Source organism: Taudactylus pleione, unplaced genomic scaffold, assembly GCF_031769625.1.
Source record: "Taudactylus pleione unplaced genomic scaffold, aTauple2 ptg000436l, whole genome shotgun sequence".
In the NCBI taxonomy this organism is placed as follows: domain Eukaryota; kingdom Metazoa; phylum Chordata; class Amphibia; order Anura; family Myobatrachidae; genus Taudactylus; species Taudactylus pleione.
The window spans coordinates 2,120,188-2,145,824 of record NW_028284838.1 but is presented as its reverse complement, the minus strand read 5'-3'; the positions used below and the strand labels follow the sequence as shown (position 1 = coordinate 2,145,824).

Sequence of the window (25,637 nt, the reverse complement as noted above, 5' to 3'; positions counted from 1 at the left end):
GCTGGCATGCTTCTCATTCAGGGGATAGAATGTTAAAGTGATCATCTGTTTCCCAGGTGTCGTCAGGTTGTGGGATTCCTAGATTGCTCATTATTTCAAACCTGATTCCATTTGGGTCACATGTTCTGAAACTTCCTATGGATCACAGACCACTCAACCCCACTCCGAACCCTAGCCACGCCGCAGGGCTCAACCCTGTTCCAGAATCTCATCACATCACAGTGCTCAACCCTGATACAACCTTCTCCGTATCACGGGGCTCAACCCCGCTCTGAACTCTAGCCATGCTGCAGGGTTCAACCCTGTTCCGGAAATGTAATCACATCACAGGGCTCAACCCTGCTACAACCTTCTCCACATCACGGGGCTCAACCCCACTCCAAACGCTAGCCGCGCCACAGGGCTCAACCCTGTTCTGGAATCTCATCGCATCACAGGGCTCAACCCTGCTTCAACTTTCTCCGCATCACGAGGCTCAACCCCGCTCTGAACCTTAGCCACGTCGCAGGGCTCAACCCTGTTCTGGAATCTCATCACCTCACAGGGCTTAACCCTGCTCCGTCCTCACTGCATCACAAGGCTCAAGCTTGCTTCGTCTCTCGTTGCGCTACAGGGCTCGGTCCTGTCCCGGAACTATATTAGTCTGCAGGGTTCGCTCTGCTCCGGATTTCCATTACTACAGGGTTCTACCCTGGCAAAGGTCCTCAATGCCATCCTGAGGTGTTAGCCTCATAATGGACTCGGGGTTCCCTACTACATTAGTTCTTATATGTTAAAGACTGCATATATATATTTGGGGATTTTCTCTTATACTTATTGTTGCATATGTGAACCTCTGTGCTGTTTGAGACTTTATACGAGACCTTGCTAATTATATTTCTTTTGTGACTAAATTCTATTTTACTTATCCTGTGCTACTGAGTCTCATGAAAAGTTCATTCCTAAGACCACCCCAGTTTATTGTGCCTAGTAGGCCTGCCTCCCTCCAGGAGTCTCAAGTGTCAATAGCCGTGACACATAGGCGTTGTTTTCTCAATTTTCCCTCAAATGCTTTTTCAAAAGTATGCATGTATGACCCAAACACAGAGTGGAGGTTATGGAGGTGAAGCGTAGAGTAGAGCATTTCACTATGGCTAGAGTTGTGAAAATATGAATTTTGCCAATATTAATAATTGTCCAGACGCTATTCTTTTTTGTGTATGACATTTCTTTACATTATTGTAATATTTACAAATCTTTTTATGCAATTTTATCATTCTCTACTAATACTGTCAAGCTACATGTCTATAATATCAAAGGGTGTAAGAATGCCTGCATACAGAGGTGTCACTAGGGTTGGTGTCACCAACCGACCACCTGTATATGTGCTGCAGAGGCGGCCTGGAGGGGGGGCGTGACATGCCCCACCGGCCAGCGGGAGCCGCAGCCAGAAGACAGATGATGATTGCACAGTGTGCATGAGCAACCATCATCTGCAGATACACATACCTCCCAACTGTCCACGGGCTGCAGTGGGAGGGAAGTTGGGCGGGCAAGAAAAGGTAGAATAGATGCTGTGCGCATGCGCACAGCATCTATTCTCTAGTCCTGGGACTGAGAGTGCTGGGTATGCCCCCATTGTGACGTCAGCGGGGTTATGCTTATCATGGCACTGCCCCCTTTACAGGAAGTCCCGCCACCTTTTCAGATGGGCACGTCTGCGGTGCTCAAAATGTCCCTAATGGCTACTCTTAAAATTTGGGAGGTATGGATACAGTATATCTGCAGATCACTCGATCTGCAGCTATATCTGTTAAGTGTGTACCCAGCTTAAGAGATAATAGTAAGAAAAGAAAAAACACGAAACCACTGGATTAAAATAAATGCACTGGATAAATAACATGCCTATATTCAAATAGGCTAAACAGAGAAATCCAGAAAACAAGATATAAAAGTCTTGGAAAGGGACAAAGCCAGAGGGGAAAAAAGTAATAATCTGGTTTCCAATTGCAATAGAATTTTTTTTTTGCAAAATAAGTAGAACAATAATATGTAGAATTGCAAGTGGGCAAAACCAAGGAAATGCAAAAAAACTGGTGGAAATAAAGATCTAAAAATATTTTTATTGGATATTTCAAAAGCCATAAGAAGAAGGGGTCCCCAATGGGACTGGGTGTCTGTAGAGTGGTAATGCAGGATAACAACCATGGTAAGCCATAATGAAACAAATGTCCACCCCAGCAAAACTCTAATGATCAGTGAAGAAAAAGACAAATATATCAAAGACATTTTATATTAGTATATGGTACCAACTGCCAATTTATACGGGAGATTTTATATATGTATATACATATTATATATATTATTCCATAGGCAAAAACCTTATGGTTTCACATGTCCCATTAAGGCTTCCTAAACATGATCTGAAATTTCACAAAACCTACTGAATTTCTGATACTCAAACTCAAAAAGGCAATGAAATTTTGATCATTAAGGCTAATGCACCCTGTGGTTAACTGCAGATTCAGCACTTTCACAGAGTGAGATTGCTGTCACTCACAAAATGGTGGTGCTGCTAATTCACAGAATTGTGTGCTTAAAAGAGCCTTTGAGCTCTTTTGCATGGCCGCCGCCCACTAGGACTTTGGCCGTCTTCAATCTTCAGGAGCTCTTTTACACTCCCTCCCCACCGACGGACTGCCATGCTGCTGCCTCGCATTGGCTTATATAAGCCAGCCGAGGGGGCGGGCGTGATTGGCTCGCAGCGGCCATCTTGAATTTAAAGAATGTCGCTGAGGAACTATTTCTGAAATTGGCACAGCTGCCGAACTCTGCAGAATGGCATGCATGGACCGGATCCTCTTGGATCCAGGCCTGCTGCCATGGCAGCTACCTCCGCCGGGTTCTGCCACCGCTAGCACCCACACTGCCACCGGGTCCCTGCCGCTGCTAACACCCACACCTCCCTGTTAGTGCCCGCTACCTCTGCCAGGTCGTGCCGCCGCTAATCCTCGCTACCACCACCGGGTCCTGCTGCCCACTACCTCCGCTGGGTCCTGCCGCCGCTAATGCTAGCACCACCAGCCATGTTAGTGAAGCCACTGTACCCCCCCTGGATTTGGATGAAAACTTCACAAAGGAGTGGTAATTGGTCTGCGATGCCTAACTTAATACCTTGAAAATTTAAACCCAGGCAACGCCGGGTACTTCAGCTAGCATATATGTATACAGTCAGGTGCATAAATATTGGGACATTGACAGAATTTTCATATTTTGGTCTCTATTCACCACCACAACGGCTTTGAAATTAAACAAACAAGATGTGCTTTAACTGCAGACTTTCAGATTTAATTTGAGGGTAAATACATCCAAATCAGGTGAACGGTGTAAGAATTACAACGGTTTCTATATGTACCTCCCACTTTTTAAGGGGTCAAAAGTAATGGGACAAACTAAACAATCCTAAATCTAACTTTCACTTTTTAATACTTTGTTGCAAATCCTTTGCAGGCAATTACAGCCTGAAGTCTGGAACGCATAGACATCACCAGACGCTGGGTTTCATCCCTGGTGATGCTCGGCCAGGCCTCTACTGCAAATGTCTTCAGTTCCTGCTTGTTCTTGGGGGATTTTCCCTTCAGTTTTGTCTTCATCAAGTGAAATGCATACTCAATCGGATTCAGGTCAGGGGATTGACTTGGCCATTGCATAACATTCCACTTTTTAGCCTTAAAAAAGTCTTTGGTTGCTTTTGCAGTATGCCTCGGGTCATTGTCCATCTGCACTGTGAAGCGCCGTCCAATGAGTTCTGAAGCATTTGACTGAATATGAGCATATAATATTGCCCAAAACACTTCAGAATTCATTCTGCTGCTTTTGTCAGAAGTCACATTATCAATAAATACAAGGGAACCAGTTCCATTAGCAGCCATACATGCCCACGTCATGACACTACCACCACCAAACTTCACTGATTAGTTGGTATGTTTTGGATCATGAGCAGTTCCTTTCCTTCTCCATACTCTTCTCTTCCCATCACTCTGGTACAAGTTGATCTTTGTCTCATCTGTCCATAGGATGTTGTTCCAGAACTGTAATGGCTTTTTTAGATGTTGTCTGGCAAACTCTAATCTGGTCTTCCTGTTTTTGTGGCTCACCAATGGTTTACATCTTGTGGTGAACCCTTTATATTCACTCTTGTGAAGTCTTCTCTTGATTGTTGACTTTGACACATATACACCTACCTCCTGGAGAGTGTTCTTGATTTGGCCAACTGTTGTGAAGGGGTTTTTCTTCACCAGGGAAATAATTCTTCTGTCATTCACCACAGTTGTTTTCCGTGGTCTTCCGGGTCTTTTGGTGTTGCTGAGCTCTCCGGTGCGTTCTTTCTTTTTAAGAATGTTCCAAACAGTTGATTTGGCCACACCTAATGTTTTTGCTATCTCTCTGATGGGTTTGTTTTAATTTTTCAGCCTAATGATGGCTTGCTTCACTGATAGTGACAGCTCTTTGGATCTCATATTGAGAGTCGACAGCAACTGATTCCAAATGCAAATGTCACACCTAGAATCAACTCCAGACCTTTTACCTGCTGAATTGATAATGAAATAATGAGGGAATAGCCCACACCTGTCCATGAAATAGCTTTTGAGTTGATAGTCCCATTACTTTTGGCCCCTTAAAAAGTGGGGGGCACATATAGAAAAAGTTGTAATTCCTACACCGTTCACCTGATTTGGATGTAATTACCCTCAAATTAAATCTGAAAGTCTGCAGTTAAAGCACATTTTGTTTGTTTCATTTCAAAGCCATTGTGGTGGTGAATAGGAGCCAAAATATGAAAATTCTGTCAATGTCCCAATATTTATGCACCTGACTGTATATACATGATCTCAATCAGAGTTGAGGTAGTTCAAAAATATACTTTAATATATTCACATAATTATTTCTAAAATCAACAGTCAACAAATGTACATGGATTAAAAGAAAAAAAGTGGCATAAAAACAATAATGCACTATAAGTAGTTCTGGATCATCAAAATTACTAGTTCATATAGTTAAAAACATCCCCTCTAGAATGGACACAGGACCTGAGTCAGACCCGCTCACTAGCAAGCGGCCGCTCATTGCAGACGATGTTTGCTAATGTGTACATACGTGTAGTTCGCAGTGCGCATGCGCAAATTGGTATGAGCGATCGAATTTTGCTCGCTCGCCCTGCCATGATAGCCCAGTGGAATGAGTGACAGGAGAGGACATTTGTGGGTGGTAACAGGGGCAGGCCAGTAGTAACGGGGGAGTGGAGTTGCGGACGCAGGCGTGCCAGAGTGTTTTCATGCCGTTTTTGGGGCGTGCATAATTAACAGGCAGTGTCACAGTACACATCACCTGGTTGAAAAATACTCTGAAGTGCTCGCAGTGGTAGGGTACAGTCAACTGCAAGCACTGCGGTCAGATCCGATGTAACCCGATGTATCTATGGTTTAATATACTTCCTGGAGATGACGTACGCTAGTGGGCGGCTAAACACAGGCTAGTGGGCGTCTGTAAACACAAGGTGATTGCTCGCCAAGACATAGTGGGCATGCTTATGCCTTACCGAGCGAGCGACTGCCTTGACGTCACTTTGCTAAATTTCCATACACTGGGAGCGAGCGGCAGCATCTAGCGAGCAGGTCTGAATCAGGTCCACAGTCAGAATGCATTCTAATTAAATATATTACAGCTGGGTGAATTCCAACATGTGCTATGTTTTTCTCACACAATCAACTTGGTGGTGCAATTTTTTTTTTAAATTTTTTTCAAAATGGCAGGTCCGTGCAGGAGATGCTCTCTGTGGCCTGAAAAATTTCTGGACATTTTAGCCATTCAGCAAGCGCATGTAGAAGATTGCAGCACCTGCAAGAAATATTGAATTTGCCCTGCCACCAGCTGAAGCAAGAGATAGTTACAAGGTGTAACTCCACCCTTTATATGCTTCAGCAGATGGAGGAACAGCAAAAATCCATTCAAAGCTACACAGTGAACTAGGAAGAGGAGGTGGATTGCACCTTACTTAAGCTCAGTGGAAAATACGTAGTCACCTGTGAAGTGAGTTCAGATACTGCCAGCTTGAGTCAGGTAATTACCTTTATTAGACTGTTGGAAAAGCAACTTGAGAAACTGAGGGAGGAGCTGAAACGAAGCGATTCTGCAGTTAACTTTCCCTTTGATGTTTTTTTCTTTACCAATGTAAAAGATTGCTTCTTTGATTTTAGATGCCCTTGGGCATCGGCTTTAGTAGATGATGTAGACGGACTAGTATCGTCATGTCTGGTGGCACTGGCAGCAGCTTCAGCACTAGTATGTGGTTCCTGCTCTCCTCTCAACTGATCGTTCTCTATATCAACACACACAAACTAATTGGGGTACAGCACACATGTCAGTTTGTACCAATTTTAAATATTACACTGCGGTATCAATGACTTACAGTGTCACAATACGTGTTGAATATTGCATATCCACTTACAGTGTCACAATATTTTTTAGGAATAACACACTGCGCTAACACTTACAGTGTCACTATATTTTTTGTGAGTAAAATAGTGCGTTTCCACTTACAGTGGCACAACATTTTTTATGAATACACTGTGCTACCACTTACAGTGTCACAATACGTGTTGAATATTACACTGCACTGACACTTACAGTGTCACTATATTTTTTATGAGTATTACACTGCACTGCCACTTAAAGTGTCACAATACTTGTTGAATATTTCACTTACAGTGTTACAATATTTTTTATGAATAATACACTGCGCTACCACTTAGTGTCACAATATTTTTTTATGAATACACAGCGCTACCACTTACAGTGTCACAATAAGTGTTGACTATTACACTGCGTTACCACTTACACTGCGGTATTACTGACTGTCTCTCACAACACTTTACAAATTATACACTGCAGTATGATTAACCTACAGCGATTAGACAACAACAGTGTCACAGTGTTTTGGGTAAATTGGGGGGGGTGGGGTATGGCATACAGCTTCACAGTGTGGGGTACAGCACAAAAACAAATATTTTAAACTTTTTTTTTACTTAATTTTTTAACTTTTAGTTACTAAATGTACACTGGATGGACAGCACACTAGATGGACAGCACAACCCTGGACAGCACACCCCTCGATGGACAACACAGCACACCCATGGATTAGCAAAGCAATGATAATTAATACAGCCCCCTGGATATAGCACAGCACACCCTGTCTATATTGGACAACACAGCCCAGCACAGCACACCCCTGTATTAGACAACGCAGCCCCCTGGACATAGCACAGCACACCCTGTCTGTATTGGACAACACAGCCCAGCACAGCACATCCCTGTATTAGACAACACAGCCCTCTGGACATAGCACATCACACCCTGTCTCTACTGGACACTACAGCCCAGCACAGCACACCCCTGTATTAGACAACACAGCCCAGCACAGCACACCTCTGTATTGGACAACACAGCACACCCCTGTATTGAACAACACAGCCCAGTATCTGCACACCCCTGTATTGGACAATACACTGAACACATCCCAGCACTGCATACCCCTGTATTGGACAACACAGCCCCCCCTTGCACGAAGCACAGCCCTGACAGCTCGGGACTCAGCAAGCAAATGGTGCCAATCACTGCGAGAAGGGACTTATATACAATCCAAAACCCACAAGAATCTGAAAGCGGGATGATGACATTTTGCCTTGTTTTGGGATCCAAGCCGGACTCGAGAAAACCCAAGCCAGACTCGGATCCTGGCCCGAATCATGAAGTTCGGGTGGGTTCGGACCCGCTCATCTCTAATTTGCATGAGGCATACTAACCAAACTCTATGTTCACCACATTGTCAGATGAGTTACATGTGTCAAAACTACACAAGAAACGCACCATTCAATCGTTGACCACCCTTTAATGCAGTCATACAATTAATTTCTTGCATTCTATTGTTCAGAGGTATCACTAGGTGGCGACAACATCCAACCTGCTCTTCTATTATGGTGCCACCCCCTTGGATGGTGTTACCAAGCAGCGCTGATAGCAGTGATTGATAATCGGAGTGGTTGGGGGCTGCCCAGAAGCTCCTGGAGCACCGGGCAAGCCCCCACTGTGACAAGGGGGGGGTGACACATGGTCACGCCTCCAAAACATAATTCACGTACGGGGCATGACCTCATGTACACGAAGCCATGCCCAATTCACGAGCAAGGAATACACATGGGAGGTGAAAAAAAAATAGGGGAGCGTGGTCTCATGAGATAAACCGTACCCACGAGCCACACCCCTCCATTTCCATCATGTTGGGGGCATGTCAAGTGCCCCCGGAGCTGCTGGGCATGACCCCAGTCCCTCTCTTCAGTAAATAGACACCAGGCGCTTGTGCGCGGCATCTATTCACTGCTTGCTCTGCTATTAGCTAAGCAGAGCAGCAGGCAAGAGGGGGCCTCCCAGCCTCCCCCACACTTTGCATATAGTACTTTTACTTTGCTGGTGTGACTGCAGGACAGTGCCTGGAAAGCAGCGTAGCATATCGAGCTGCAACACGGCAGTGCCATCCTCAGTGTGCCCGGCTATGCAGAAAATGAACTAAACTGTTTTAAGTATGATTACTGGACCCTCAGGCTGCCAGCTATAGAAGAGAGCACAGCTCAGTGACATCACAGTGCATAATATGTATACAGTACATATACATGTGTTTGTTTTCAACATAATGTAATTCCCTCTCTGTGCCCTCCACTGCCTTTATCTCTACTCCCTTACTGCGCTACCCAGTCTTTATTACACCTCCTCTGTGTTCCCTTCCGGCCACTGTGTTAACGCCTACCTTCCGCTGGATACCCCGCTGCCTGTTGAATACAGCCTCCCATTAACTTTGCTCTGCTAACCTGCTCCTGCAGTGCAGCACAGTCTTTTCAGTGTCCCTCCTCCGGTCTGTGGGGTCAGCTAGCACATTGGGGGTCTTCCGCCGTCAGTCTCCAGCTAATAAGTGAGTGGCATAGATACAGGTACAATGCTTCTCCTCTGCGCCGCTGTAGTCTGCCTGCATCTCAGACACCAACACCACTGAGCCAATCTTGCTAGCTCAGTAATCTACTCTTCAGCAGTGCACCTATAGTAATGTCCCCTGAGGTAATGCCCCTGTAGTAGTGCCCATATAGTAATGCCCCTGTAATAGTGCCCCCATAGTAATGCCCCATATGGTAGTACCCCCATAGTAAAGCCCCTGTAGTGCCAATATGGTAATGCCCCTGTAGTGCCCTTATTGTAATGCCCCTGTAGTGCCCTTATGGTAATGCCCATGTAGTGCCCTTATAGTAATGTTTTACACACACACACAAAAAAAAAACAAAAAACAATACTTACCTTAAACCCTGCTCCTGCGTCCGCCGCCATCCGGTCCACCCGGCTGCTCCTCGGAACTATGGGAGAGACTTCATGACGTCTCTCCTATAATGCCTGGGCCTTGGGGAGAGCCGGAAGCTGGAGTTCAGGAGAGCACTCCGGCTACCGCGGCGCTGCAGGGAAGGAGCCGGGCACCCGCTGGTAATAAAATCTCAGCGGGCGTCCGGCTTGGAGCCTCCCTGCGGCGCCGGACTGGAGGACACTTTCGCCGGGTGCTGTGGCGCACCCGGTCCCCCCCCCTAGTTGCGGCCCTGGGCAGGGATCCATTAGGATACAGATTCTAGACTCCCTTAATACCACTGGATGAATTACTGTACTTAAGTTTTACAAACATTTATAGCTTTTTTTTTTTTTTTTTAAAGTTAGACATTTTGCTAGATTAGCCAGCTCTTAATAATATTAATAATGGGGCAATTTACTGGGATAGAGATGTATGTTGAAACACATACATCTCTACAGTGTCTGAGGGGTCTGCCCTATTCGGTTTGTTATTTTGCCAAGGCCGGGACTCTACTGGAGAAGAGGACCAACCTGCGCCAGGATGTAGGTGAGCATTTTTTTTCGGAATACCCTGGGATTTCTGCTGGAGAAGGGGACCGATCACAGGGAAAAAGGTGAGTATGTGTGAGTGTGTTTAGTATGTAATAAAATGTTACTATCTACGGTGTGTGTGTGCCGTCATTATTCTACGATTTTTTTTACAGTGGGGGTACGGGTGCCGGCACAAAAGTTCTGCTAGTTTGGGGTGAGTGATATATTGGCTACAAATTAATTTGTCAAGGATAAGAAATAGAAAATTCACCGCACACATTATATAAGGAGTGTTAACTATATTCCAAATACATACATAATGGTGGTAATGCATTAATATCAATGCCCCAGAATTTGTGTTAATCACCGTATGAATACCCTTAAATTGTTAGAGAGGAATAATCGCTGTCCAGACAATTATTGTGGTTCCAACGCACAAAAGTTCTTATTGCAATAAAAGAAAGTTACACGCTTTCATCTAGCACAATTAGCGCAAAGACAATTAAATACAGAATATATGATACAGCCCAATACATACGCGTGCGCACTGGTCCCAGCATACAGTCATCAGTCCAGAAGCCTGTGGTCATCCAAGAAAGAATGGGTGTTGACTGGGACCGGAACATATACCCTAACAGATCATGATAACAACAATGTAGACAGACAAACATAATTCCATTGGTTCTTGCTCTTGATCTCTGTAGTACGCTGTAGTTCATAGGACAGTTCACTAGGGGTATGTCTCAATTCTCCACAGTTCCTTGAGACTACATTGTCTTTCCATAATTGGTTTAAGACACTACATACAGAGTATACATTCTAACCAATAATTTCCTATGATCCATAACCATCGAACGCAAGATGCGACTCCCTCGCTGGTAAATTCGGATATCTGGAAATAAATAGTGTGTCAGTATAGTACCAAACATGCCATGTCTACCATGTTGTATACCTTAAATATCATATACATACATTTCACAACATAATTATATGCTATTAAAACCTCTAATATTACGTTTAATGTAAAGGAACCTTTTATGAGTGAGTGTATATTTATGAATATATGTAAGTATGCGTTGTGCGTCTACACGCAGCATAAAAGGTGCGCTGTATGCATCAGCTGATGTCTTAGTGATACATCCTGAAGAAAAAAGTCTGCGGACTTTGAAACGTCGATGAATGATGTCTTTCTCACCTTAATGTTTTGAATACATTTTGTTTATATTTGGATTTGGAGTGCCGCCTGTTCCTTTTTAGGACCTTGGATTTTTTGCATGATCATTTAGGAAGGCACCCAGAACGCTGCATTATTTATCCAGAGTGCCAGGCTCTACAAGATATATATATGTATATATATATATAGCTTTATTCAGTAACTGGTATTATTGATATTACTTCTGTCTGAACTAAGGCCCTGATTCAGAGCCGGACGCTCTGACAGAGCGCTCGCTCTGAATCAGGGCCGTCCCTGCTCCTTTTTGGAGCGGCCTCCTGGCCACTCGCATAGCTCAGGGTGACCACCCACAGCTATAGCGAGCGGCCAAAATGATGGTCGCGATGGTCAAGACCATCGTGACCATCGGGCTTGCCGCAAGCCCTGGAGTGCTTTTGGCTCTATCAGAGCCAAAAGCACTCCCACTGACATCACTAGTGATGTCAGTGGGGCCGGCCCCAGACGGTAGGCGTTCCCATGGGAACGCCTCCGTCTGGGCAGCCACGCTCCCGGCACGGCCACCAAAGGGTGCGTTCTGTCAATCACCATCGACAGCACGCCCCCTTTGCTGCGGGACCCATAACGACGGCTTGGCCGTCGTTATTCGGGTCGTACACATGCGCACGACGGAGCCGGCTCCCTCATGCGCATGCGCACTTGGGCAACATCGACCCGCTTGCGAGCGCTCAGCACTCACGAGCGGGTCTGAATCAGGCCCTAAGTTCAAAAATTACAGACAATGGAGTTGTTCTGATCAGAGATGGCCAGCAGATACTTGATGGAATCACAATGTAATCAAAGGTCTCTCTCCAGCCTATTTGGAAGGTAAATGCTAGTTCCTTTAGGCATACAATGATAGTCAGACTTAAAGACAATGGTTCATTCAAAACACTCGTCTGCACCTCACAATACTGTATGTGTGTGTTTTTCAATTACTAGTCACAGACATGTCCACAGGACTTGTCTCCCAGCACTGGCCAAACCTTGCATTTTTAAATATATATATAAAGTCTTTTAAATACATATGTGTATCCGTGCGCATCTATTATGTAAAGACTTTAACAGTGTGCAGTAACAAGGCAGATGTACACAACGCTAAATAGCGCCGTACACAATGATATTATACTGACCATGCCAGATGGCATTGTGCAGACAACGCAAACATGACATATTCAGATATTTTCAAAGATCTGATCTCAGCTAATCATCCAGCTTCGACAACCATTATTTTGCCTACGAACATGATTTTGTAACTGACCCACATACGACAGCACAGAACAAGATTATCCGCTTGCCTAACTGTCCCTGTAGAGATTTATTGCACAATTGTGTGGTGTAAGAACTGCTGTCCTACAGTATGTTAAGCAAAAACACAACTACTCAAGAGAATAACTTTCATCGATGTACTATTAATAAAAAAAAGGATTAAACATTTATTGGAAAGATTAACAACTAAATGATTTATAACTTCTGAGCTACACAAGACACCTCAGAACCCTGAAGAAAGATGAAGGAGCACCACATGTGAATGTCATTAATTAGTGGCTGGAACAAATCACAAAGTATAAGTGTGCATCAGCAAGAGTGAAGAAAATTGCTAATTTATAGGATGAAATATTCATAACATGAAACTAAGCCAGAGCTGTTGAAAAGCACACACAAGATTTCCACAGTGGAGTCTCTCAGGATTAAAACAATCTGTGGTTTCTCCATCAGAAACCAGTTAGAACCGCAAAAATAAACAATTATCGGAATTGCAACTGCTACTGTGAGCCACACACTGTTTACCAGCAGGACAAAAATAAGGCGATCATTTTGACCATTTAATTATTATTATTCTGGTCCTACTGTCTATCAATCTATCAATACCAATGATTTCTTACCTCATATCCCTATTTCATATCTCTTGCACACACTTAACTAGTAGCCATTGACAAACTTAAGTCTCAGCAACTATCTAATATATTAAACTCCAGTTCCAATTCAATTTTACCATTAAGTGCCAACAGGGCAGGGCTAGATTAATAATGGGATGGATGGAACTCCAGCTCCAGGCCTCCACATAAAATTAGGCACATTGTCATGACATGATGCTGGCTGGGCATCTGCTCTCCACATGGTCAGCCATAAATCATTAGTAGTCAAATTGTATTTCAATTTACCTCACAAAATGCATTTTTTGTCTTTTACATATTTAGGGAGACATTGGGGCAGAGAGTATAGGGGTTAGATGCCCACATGGCACTGGACACACCCTCACTGGTCACACCTCCTCTGCTTTTTATAATAGGCCCTTGGTCATTTCCAGCTCCAGGCCCATGGGGCTCTCAATCCGGCCCTGCAACGGGGCCGTCCCAAGCCCAATTTTTTTGGTAAGCAAATAATTTTTTCAGCAACCCTACGGGTACTGCTGTGCAAAAAAAAATAGGGGGGTGTGGTCTCATGAGAAAAGAAGTACCCACAAGCCACACCCCTCCATTTTCATCACACTGTGGGCATGTCAAGTGCCACCGGAGCTGCTGGGCATGACCCCAGTCCCTCCTTCATTGAATAGACACCAGGCGCATGTGCACGGCATCTATTCACTGCTTGCTCTGCTCTTAGTTAAGCAGAGCAGCGGGCAAGAGGGGGCCTCCCAGCCTCCCCCACACTTCGGAACACTGCGGCCTGCTGGTGTGACTGCGGGACAGTGCCTGGAAAGCAGCGTAGCATATCGGGCTGTGACACAGCAGTGCCATCCTCAGTGTGCCTGGCTATGCAGCAAATGAACTATACTGGACCCTCAGACTGCCAGCTATAGAAAAGAGCACAGCTCAGTGACATCACAGTGCATAATATGTATACAGTACATATACATGTGTTTGTTTTCAACATAATGTAATTCCCTCTCTGTGCCCTCCACTGCCTTTATCTCTACTCCCTTACTGCGCTACCCAGTCTTTATTACACCTCCTCTGTGTTCCCTTCCGGCCACTGTGTTAACGCCTACCTTCCGCTGGATACCCCGCTGCCTGTTGAATACAGCCTCCCATTAACTTTGCTCTGCTAACCTGCTCCTGTAGTTCAGCACAGTCTTTTCAGTGTCCCTCTTTCTGTCTGTGGGGTCAGCTAGCACATTGGGGGTCTTCCGCTGTCAGTCTCCATCTAATAAGTGAGTGGCATAGATACAGGTGCAATGCTTCTCCTCCGGCGCCGCTGTAGTCTGCCTGCATCTCAGACACCGACACCACTGAGCCAATCTTGCTGGCTCCCGGCAGACAGTTTCCCTCCCACTCCCTGACACTATTGGTGCCTAAGCTCCAACTCCGCACACATACTCATACTACTCCTTCTCCTAGAGTGGAGAAGGGGTGTGGTTGCCACCACAGCCCTTCTGTCAGCCCAGCAGACTCTTACTTTACATGTCGGGCTGTGGCACTTCAACGCCCTCCTCAGAGTGACACACTACTCAGCTGCCTACCCAGCATAATGGTAAGGTCAGCCCTGAGTGCCAATCAACATACAATACTTGATTTTATATCCTAGACACACAGGATAGAAATAAGGAGGAAGTAGGTGGTAAGTAGGAAGATGATAGTGGTTAATGATTGCGGGAGGTGGAAGGAAGAAGAGGGAAAGGTACTTTCAACGTTAATAGTGATAGGTATTTTCACTATTATTAGGACTTGGGATTTTCTTTATTATAAGCAAGCTTCCCATATACTAATATAAGGCATCAGTTCAGAATGGAAGAAATCAAGTCAAAGTTAATTAATATCAAGCCAGTGGTTATGTGCTTTAAATGGTCATGGATATCCTAGGTACCAATGTTCCTTTTACATGGGGAATAGCATTAGCGATCACTTTACTTCCAAAACAATACAGGGAAAGGCTCCTATTAAAGCTTCTGTCCCTGCATGTGAGTATTGGTACCTGCTGCAAATACTTTATTATTATTATTATTATTTATTTATATATATAGTTAATTTCTTATCGCTGCAATAAGGTTACATAGTACTTTACAGGTTACAGGACAAGTAGAAATACGTGCACCACCGGTCACTTAAGGTGCCCACACACATACCGATGTGCTCACAATCCGATTTCTGGTCCAATTTCCTCATGAACTTTCACGGGAGCTCCCTCGCCGTCGTGAACACGATTTTGGAAAAAAGACCCCAATCTGTTTTACGATCTCACGATCTATCGGATCGTACTCATCGTGAGATTGGCCATAACAAATCGTGAGTTTAGAAAACAAACAAACAGGCTCTTGACTATTGGTGGGAAATTTAAATAGCCATAACAATGGGAGGGGCTATCTAGGGAGTATAAAAAGCAGGAACCCTTTAAAATAAGTGTACATTCTGCTCTGCTACTAGATGAGGCTAGGTGTATTCCTGCTGAATCCTGTACATTGCTACTGTGCTCTTTGTATTTGGCTTGCATTTTACAAAGTTTATTCTACCTGCAAGTGTATGCTACCTACCTGCATTCTATCCTGTTCCTGAATTCTGTACTGATGCATCCCTATCGGTTAAGATTGTTGGTCGCTGAAGCTGGTGTCCGGGAGATTAGGAAGAGGGCCCAGCGAAGAAGGACGAGAGCATGCTGTACCAAGGAGTGGCTGCTACAAAGGGATACCCGCTCTCACATGTCCCTGCTGATGGAGATCAAGGAGAACAACCCGGATGACTATCGGAACTACCTGTGCATGGATGGCGCCACCTTCCTGGAATTGCTGCATCTGGTGACCCCCCACATCCAGAGACAGGACACAAGGTGGCGGAGGGCAATCCCTGCTGAAGAGAGACTGGTGGCTACCCTGAGGTACCTGGCTACAGGAAGGCCATTTGAAGACCTGAAGTTTGGGACACTCATCTCACCTCAGTCCTTGGGCGTCATCATTCCGGAGACCTGCAAAGCCATTGTTAAAGTGCTACAGTACCAGTATTGCAAGGTAAGTAAAAAAAACACACCACACATTGGTTTCTTGTGTAAAGAAAATGTATTTATTTATTTTTTTACTCAACATAAAGCAAAAAATAGCCTGCATTTAGTACAATGTGCACTGACCTGCTGGCAACTGAAAGTGTGCACTAAACTGTTTGCAATATAATTTTTTTATAAGAATTTTACAAAAGAACATTATCACCAAATTTTATGAATCTCAATAGATAGGTGGCTGTATGTGATAGGGTGGGTCAGACGCCAGTTTGAACAGGCCAGTACACACATGGCACAAGTATACATTGTGGCCCTGGCTTCCAGCAATGTGTACTTGTGCCATGTGCGTAGTGACCTTGTCCAAATGGCGTCATCACCACCCTATCCCAGGCAGCAAACACCTATTGGAATTCATAAAATTTGGTGATATTAAAAATAAGAAAAAATGTACATCTCTGTATATTGCGGCGACTCATCCACTGCATCCAGCAGAGCATTTTACGAGGTCGTGCTGATGCTTGGGGTGCTTGGTGGGGGAGTAATATCTAACTGGGCGGGGAGGGATGGACATACCTATTTGGGGCAGGGGAAAATAGCATCGGTCTACTATGTATGTAGAATTGGAGATATTTTTGCTCATACAGCGACTCAACAGGTCGTACTTTAACCTGATAAAATTTCTTTGGATATCTGTATCCATATTTCTCAATGTGCTGTTCACATGAGCTGTGAAATCATCTATTGCATCTGGGGGTTTCTGCAGCAGCCGTTCTGCATTTCGGAAAATATTGTCCTCACGTTCTGTAAGATTCTCCTTTCTCCCCTGTTTTTTTTTTCTTTTTTTGGGGTTGTTGAGAAGCAGATGAGGGTCCAGGTGGAAGTGGAGTTTCCACTTGTGCAGTATTCTCTGCCTCACTGTCACCACCGAGCAGACTGAGGTCCGGTGTGGATGCTAAATCAGGGTCTTGGGTGGGAGTCTATATAGGAAAAAAATAAAAATAAAATATAGTAATGTTTTAACCCCTTTTTTACTATTTTTACAGTTTCCTAACACTGTGGAGGAGTGGACCAGCATCGCGGAAGATTTAGAAAAACGTCAGAATTTCCCTAACTGCGGAGGAGCCATCGATGGGAAACACATCTGTATCAACCCACCTGCCAATACCACATCATATTACTACAACTACAAAGGATTCTTCAGCATCGTTCTCATGGCAGTGGTGAATGCCAACTACGAATTTCTGTTTTTGGATGTCGGCAAGAATGGCTGTGCTTCGGATGGTGGGTCCTTCAAAAAGACGGCTTTCTATCAGAGACTCGCCAACAAAACCCTCAACTTGCCCTCACTGGACCAGACAAAGCACGGCCTAAATTACGTTTTCATCGCAGACAAGGCTTTTGCATTACATGAACATTTGATGAAGCCATTTGCACAGAGGGGCCTGACCAGAGAGAAGAGAATCTACAACTACCGTCTATCCTATGCACAGCGAATTGTGGAAAATGCATTTGGAATAATTTTCCACACCACCATCAATCTACGTGTGGAGAAGATAGATTGGGTCGTGATGGCATGCTGTGTGCTGCACAACTTTCTGCAAAGAAAATCTACTCAACGAGGACCAGTCCCAGCTAGACCAGAAGATGTAGGACCCCTGGAGTACACTGAACATTTGACATCTGTGTCTGCACCACCAATTACAACAACATCCACCGCATGTTCCAAAGAAGTGAGGGAGGAGTACATGACCTATTTTAATGGACCAGGTGCTGTGTCATGGCAGGAGGACTGTCTGTGAACTACTGACTTGGACATTTGGGATATAACAACAAAAACATTAAGGATTTTGGTTTAAACTGTGTCACTACTTACCAAGGCTTCTGCAGACGGTCCAGGCACTTCTGCAACCTCCTCTTCTCCCTCACGCTCAGCCATCAAGACGATTGATTCCCTTTGAGGCTCTTGATCACTGATGAATGACATCATATGGTAGTACCAGAGTGCAGGCATGTATATATCATCTGTGCTCGCTCCTGATTTTTTGGAGTCATCAACCTTCTTTTTTCTTTTATGTACAATGTCCTGAGATTTTGAATCTTTTTCCGTACAGTTTTCAGGTCTGCATCTAGAATGTACTTTTTCGTATACTCCAAAAGTACCTCTAGTGCGGCCAACTTGTGCGACTTGTTGTGGTACTTCCGAGAACTGATCTTCCACAGACACTCTTTCGAGTGCAGGATTTCAATGAATCCTGTAACTAATTCACGTTCACTATCCATGGACATTATCTATGAAGAGGAAAAAAAAGGACATTTAAATATTTGTGTATATAGTTTTGTTAAATTTAATGTTGTTATAGTTAACATTTTTAATGTTTTAATATTTTCTTTTTTACAGGTTTTAAAAATGTAATGTTATTATAGTTAACATTTTTAATGTTTTAATATTTTCTTTTTTACATGTTTTTAAAGGTTTGTTATGGTATTGTAATCGTGTTTTCTTTTACAGGAATGTCATGTGTTCAATTCTTGGTAATATAATGTTTTTCTTTGTTTGACAGCATGGGTCTTCCACCTTTGGGCCTGTCACTGTTGTGGAACTACAGATCCCAGGATTCCCTAAAAACAGTTTTAGCATGCTGTTATTTCCCAAGGGTGGGTGCAGGGCATCCTGGGATCTGTAGTTCCACAACAGCTGGAGACTGAAAGGTAGAAGACCCCAGCTTTAAATAATGTGTGTTTTTAAATGTGATGTATGGTGATTATTTTGTTAAATACGTGTTTATTTATTTATTTTTTGTTATATTACTTAAAATGTATTTTTATTTTATCTGTATTGAATTGATTTTTAAACATGTTTATTATTAATATAATATGTTATTTCAATATGAATAATTGCCTGGAATGTATTTGTTTATCTTCATTAAATATTTTTGTCTATTAATTATTAAAAAAATTGATTGGATTTCTAATTAATTATTAGGTGGCCCCAAGACATTGGTTGCAAGTTAGTGGTTAGGTAGGGGGCACACATTGGTGGGCAGTAGGAGCTTAATGCATGACCCAGCCACCGCCTGCCTCAATACAGCAGGCTGTGGCTGGGTCATGCATTTATTACCTGGGGGCACACATTGGTGGGTAGTGGGAGCTTAATGCATGACCCAGCCACCGCCTGCCTCAATACAGCGGGCGGTGGCTAGGTCATGCATTTATTACCTGGGGGCACACATTGGTGGGCAGTGGGGGAGCACATATTGGTGATCAGTGTGATTGCATTTTAAACTGTACAAATACTCACCAAACTTCCAACAACACAAGACTTCAGTGTGCAGGCTCCCAAAGTGCGTCTATCTTCCTCCATACATGATGCTGCACAAGATGGCGATGGGGCGTGCACAGGAAGCTGTCATTCAAATTCAGCGTCATGAGGGAAAAAAACCCCTCACGATCGACTTCCATTGTGTTCCAGGTTGGCTAATCTGCCAGATTAGAGGATGCGAGGTACGACGAGCGGGGACGCGCATCTGCATCATGCTCGTGAGTATAAACTCACGATTTGTATTTTTATTACCCGATACGTCGCCACGATTCGTCGAAATCAGCCAAATTGGATGAAAAATCGCTACGTGTGTGGGCACCTTTACAGGTTACTATGGGAAATTATGTAAGTTACACATGAAGCGTATTAGCAATTTGCTCTGGCGTGCGCATGTGCAGTGGGGGACCATCGACCCGCTTGCTAGCGCTGTGCGCTTGCGAGCGGGTCTGAATCAGGCCCAGAGCTTATAAAATGATGTTTAATATCAGAAAGTACAATACTTAATGGGTATAGAAAAATAATTCATAAAAAAAATTACACACAAAGATAATCTTAGGCAATAGTTGTTTTTTTTATGGAGACACAAGAATTACTGAACAGATCTCAGCATGAATTTGACTCCCATGGACTGAACACTGCTGTGCATGTCTCATTTCATTATAAGCAAATTTTGGGCTGTCAGTTTACTCGCCATCCTCTGAGTGATCAACAGCAAATTTATGAGCTGTCACAACTCTTTACAACAGCTGTTCAACTAGTACTGGAATCAGGATTACTATAAACATTATCTCTGCATGTGTTCATCATAGAAGGATACTATTAAATTCAAATAATAGAGGATAGCTCTACAAACAAAGATACACTTTAATAAATATATTATGTTTGTTACAAGTCACAGTCACGACTTGTATCCCTCCGGAAATTTACCTGTGCATGATGCGGTTGTTCCGGTCTCCTCAGGTGCTAGACGCTCGGCACACCTCAGGAGGTCACGTACTGTCCATAGCACAATCTGATTGGATGATCCTCCTATTTGTACATGCCGGACCTTTGCCACCTAGCCAACTATAGCGTTCCTGTTGGTTCTCTAGTCTCAGCGGCACGAGCAGTATCCTGTCGAATCTGCGGGAAGGATTACTGTCTCCTCGGTTTTGTTTCCCAGCTGCCTCTGGCTCTTGTGGCCTCTCCTACGGCTCCCTAGCTGCATCATCAACTCCAGTGCTGTGCTCCAGCTTCCATATCCCACCTACGGCTTCCTAGCTGCACTGGCAGTGATGGCCCTCCAAGCCGAATCAGCATTCTCGGTCAGCGGATGCTAATTTGTACACAAACCTGTACACAAACTTATACTCAAACCTATGTTTTGTCTGTCAGGACTTTGGATGCTAATTGTACTAACCTGTACACAAACTTGTACTCAAACTTTTGTGTTATCCGTCAAGACTTTGGATGCTAATTTATACACAAGCTTATACACAAACTTGTACTCAAACCTACGTATTGTCCGTCAGGACTTTGGATGCTAATTTGTACACAAACTTGTACACTAACTTGTACTCAAACTTACGTACTGTCTGTCAGGACTGGATGCTAATTTGTACACAAACTTGTACACTAACTTGTACTCAAACTTACGTACTGTCTGTCAGGACTTTGGACTCTAATTTGTACACTGACTTGTACATTAGCTCGTACTCAAATCTAAGTACTATTTATCAGGACATTGTACCTTGTTCAGTGCTCAAGCCACAACATCGGCTCTCCAAGCTAAATCAATTGTCAAACTCTTCAGTACGGACTCTAAACCACAACATCGGCTCTCAAAGCCAAATCAATTGTCAAACTCTCCAGTACGGACTCTAAGCCACAACATCGGCTCTCAAAGCGAAATCAGTTGCCAAACTCCTCAGCATCGGCTCCAAGTCCACCATCGGCTCTCAAAGCCAACTTAAATATTTTCCTCTCCTCAGCACGGACTCCAAGCCATAACAACGGCTCTCAAAGCCAAATCAATTATTAAACTCTTCAGTACGGGCCTCAATCCGTTTTTTCTACTCTTCTAACCATACCACATTTATTACCAACAGAATCTTGTACCAACTTCTTGCCACATCGATAGTTTACCACCTACTTTTCTGGATCTATACTCATTTCTACTATCCACGATTTAGTCTCCATTCCTGCTGTTGCTCTCACCATTGAATCCTTTTTCTCCTCCATGTGAATTGCTACTACCTCGAGCTGTAAGTCTAGGCGGCCGCCTAGGCACCGGTGAACGTATCCCAGTTCTAAAGGAACAACGGGCGGTTGTTATTGGCAGAAGATCTTGCTAGTTTGGTTCTAGAGTTTTCATGTGGACTAGGCATTGGATATCATAACAATGTTATAATGTTGTTTTCAAAAGTAACATTACCATATTTTTATCTTTCCTAAGGGTATTTAAACATTGATGGAAGGTTAGAAGGATGTTTCGTTTCTTTCACAGACACTCAAGAAATTTGGTTGTTCTTTGAATAATTCTGTCATATGAAAATTTACGTATTAGTTTATAGGCCACATAGTCACAACAAAAGCCATAAACGGTTATCTATCCCCTTGATCTAATAACTTTACCATACACCTCTGCTGACTCCTTTCTCAAACTCTAAGTATTTAACTTTTATTCTAGAGGGGAAAAAATATTTGGTTCCTTGAGTCCCCTTGACACTGTGTAAGGTTTTTTTTTAACATGTTTCAATATATATATTTTTCAAAATTAAATATGTGTTAGAACATAGACCTTGAGACAGGTGTATTGTTAAACCTGGATAAGTCCTTGGGCTAGGACGAAGATAAAAAAAAATTCATGTAGGGCACAGATTAATGTAAGGGAAATTTTGGTGTTCAAATGATATGGTTGCATCTGATATCCATAAACTTGAAGGTTTTTGCTTTAAAGAGGAAACTTCCCACATAGAAATCATTAGTTTCTTGATTTCCTAGGACACCATGGTCTGAGAAAAAGGCTTTTTTCAGGGTACACACTAGACGATGTGTGTACCCGGGTCAACGCACGATGCAATGAATGACTTATCGTGCGAATGTTTAACACCACATGATCTGGTGAACGACCGCACAATATCTTGTTCACCAGCCGCCTCCACAACCATGGGGTGGTTCATAAAATTGACAGGTTGAGCAGCATGTCGTCTAGATCTGTCGATGTGAGGAATGACCCAGCGGGAGCGCACTTGGTCGCTCATAGTGGGTACACACTGGCTGATGTGGACAATATGTTGGCCCAATCTGCCGGATCTGGCGACATATCGTCTACTGTATACCCAGCTTTAGGGTCTGTCCAATCCAGACCATTACTAGGAAATGTATGGCTGGGCTCATGGCAATTTCTTCAATTGTTCATAACTCCATTTTTTATAAAGCACAGTACACGGTGTTGGTCAAAGCATCCTTGTTAGAATGGAAAACATGCTTCCTTTATTTTCCCTATAGATTCAGTATAAACTTTCTTCTCACAGGATGAATATTTATTTATTACCTGTTGCCTTCTCAGGATTGTTACACATAAAACACAGCCACGACCCTGTTTCCTCGCTAAATCCAAACAGATCAAAAAACCTTACTTCTTCCAAGTGCATGTGCACAAGATCCAGATCCTAAAACAAAGCATACAATACAAGCATTATTACTTCTGGACATAAATATCAAATGTATCCCAGAAATTCAAATTATTTATATTCTAACTAATGTCCCAAGAGCCGCAACTTGGCACATATCACACTGAGCCTCCATCAATCACACTAAGTTGTGATAGATATTCGCCAAGGCTTTGAATGAAATGAGATAGAGCAGCTTTCACTACCATAAAAACCGAATTTTATGGCATTTAGGAACCAACCACAAAGAATCTCAAACCCTATCTGATCTATAGTTGTTTTCAGCTCTAGGATACTGTAGTTATCTTCTAGCTAAAGATCAAAGAAGGTCTGCTTTTAGGAATTAAAATGGGAAGGCTATAGATGGGTAGCATGGTTTGTATCTGCCATCAAATGTCATGCTTTTCTAAAGAAAGGAAGGCTGTTCTGCCTCATTTCAATCAAAATCTTGGCTAACATCTAGGACAATTTACAGCACTGATAAGAGATGTCCGGATTTGGGGCTTCAGTTAGAATGTAAATATTTTCCATGAGGCTAAAGACCTTAATCTATATTAAATTGTGTTTTGTCAAATGACTGGAATGTCCATATTCAGTTTAGTATTTTGCTCCTGTGTTTACAATCTCTGCTTGTGGCACCATATCCTGAGGATAATGTGAACCAGCTAACCGTAAAGTTATAGCCTGAACTTGCTGAAGCATTCTTTTTAAATACTTGCAGGGAATATGGTAAAAACCACATTAAAAACTGGGTTTACAATTTAACTGATATAATATTTAATGCACATTTCTTAGGAGAATAAAACCGATTAGCATGATGGAAAACAATAAAAGTACATTATATTGTGTACATTAGCTATCAAATAGCGAATGTAAATATGTGTTATGCACTTATAATACTATTAACCACTGGGGTGCATTATTTGGCTGCAAAAGTACCCTGATGCTGAGCTTAGTGATATCATGCGAGAATATACTACCAACAATTGTATACAGTACATTTTTTTTAGTTGCAGGATACAATGACCATTACAATTCTATTGCATCTTAAATATTAAATTTTAATACATTTTAACATCAGAACACTTAGGGCTCTATTTATTAACATTATTTTTACTAAAATAAAGTGAAAAAGGGTGTTTTCACACCCTTTTCACATTATTTTAGTATCACCTACAGTTACTATAGGGCAATTGGAGTAGAATTCGTAAAATTCTACTCCAACCCCTAATTATCACTTTTTTTTAGTAAGCAGATCGCATTTCCCATAATTGTAATGGGAAATGTAATCCGAACAAAGTTACTAAAAATAAATTGTAAAAAAATATCGGGAAAAGCCCTGTGATAACGCCACTTGGAGGTGGCATTATCTAGGGTCTCCCACGGTTACCGGGCTCCTACTCTGCTCTAAAAGGCAGAGCAGAGCCGGGAGCCGGCCCCAGTGATCAGCTGTGTGGTCTAAACAGACCACAAGCTGATACACTGCAAAAAAAAAATAATAGTCACTTACCTGACTCCATGGACCGGTGGTCGGGGCTCTGGTGATGTCTCCCCTCCGGTCAGCTAGTCTCCCATGCTGCACTGCGGCCCGGTCATCAAGTGATTGGGTCCCAGTGTAGTATGGGATGTCAGCTGACCGTAGGCATGGAAGACATCACCGGAGCACCGATGACTGCAGGTAAGTGCTATTTAGGGAGGAGGGGGTCGCGGGGGGGTCCGCGATAATGGGGGCAGGGCTTAGTGTCGGGGGCGGGGCTTAACACCGGAGGGAAGCAGCGGCGGCCGGTCGGTGCATGCGCGTGGCACTAGTCACGGTATTTTTTTGCAAAAATATAGCGACTAGAGTGTGGAGGGGATTCGCAGGGACAGAGCTTTCTCGCAAGCTCTGTCCCTGCAAGGGATTTGTAGTATATCCCTGTGATATTGCCTGAATTCGCAATGCGAATATCATAAGGAACATACATTTCAAATAACATACACTATGTAGACAAAAGTGATTGGACACTGACAGCAAATAAATCAGCAAGATTTTATTGACATCAGTACTTTGTAGGTCCACATCGTGCAGTGATTACTGCAGACACTTTTCTTGACAAACTGTCCACAAGTTCCTGGACAACAGCAGGCGGTATATTTTGCCATTCCGTCTTAAGTACAGTGACCAACTGTGACACTGAAGAAAGTCGTGTTGGCCTAGAACGCACCTGGTGCTCCAATTCATTCCAGAAGAGCTGGCCAGTCCATCCGAGTTACCGAATTTGCTGCATACCAGTCCCGCGTCACCCTGGAAACATGACAGGTGGCATTGTCATCCTGATAAAAACATTTGTTGTTTCTGTAGAACTGCAAGTGCATGGGCCTCCCTACAAGTGTTTTTGTTGAAGCTGTCCTTTTGGAACTTGTGTGTAATGGTATGTATTTCTCTTGCGTGGGGGTGTCCAATCACATTTGTCTACATAGTGTACCTCTCAACATTGGAGGTGAGAATCCAAGGACAGGGTGTGTCGCCATGATGTGGAAGAGGCAAGCTCGTAACACAGTGGGTGCTAGGCTGCCCTTGTCTATCTCCGGTTTCCTT

At 43.4% G+C, this 25,637-nt stretch overlaps 1 protein-coding gene across 1 annotated transcript in view; it reads right to left on the bottom strand.

Moving 5' to 3' along the window:
• The window catches only part of VEPH1 (ventricular zone expressed PH domain containing 1), a 538,007-nt gene that overhangs the window by 42,333 nt on the left and 470,037 nt on the right, over window positions 1-25,637 (bottom strand). Inside the window, exon 11 of the mRNA XM_088447638.1 lies at window positions 22,942-23,059. Coding sequence (XP_088303764.1) covers window positions 22,942-23,059 — 118 coding nt within the window. The remainder of the gene's footprint in view (window positions 1-22,941; window positions 23,060-25,637) is intronic.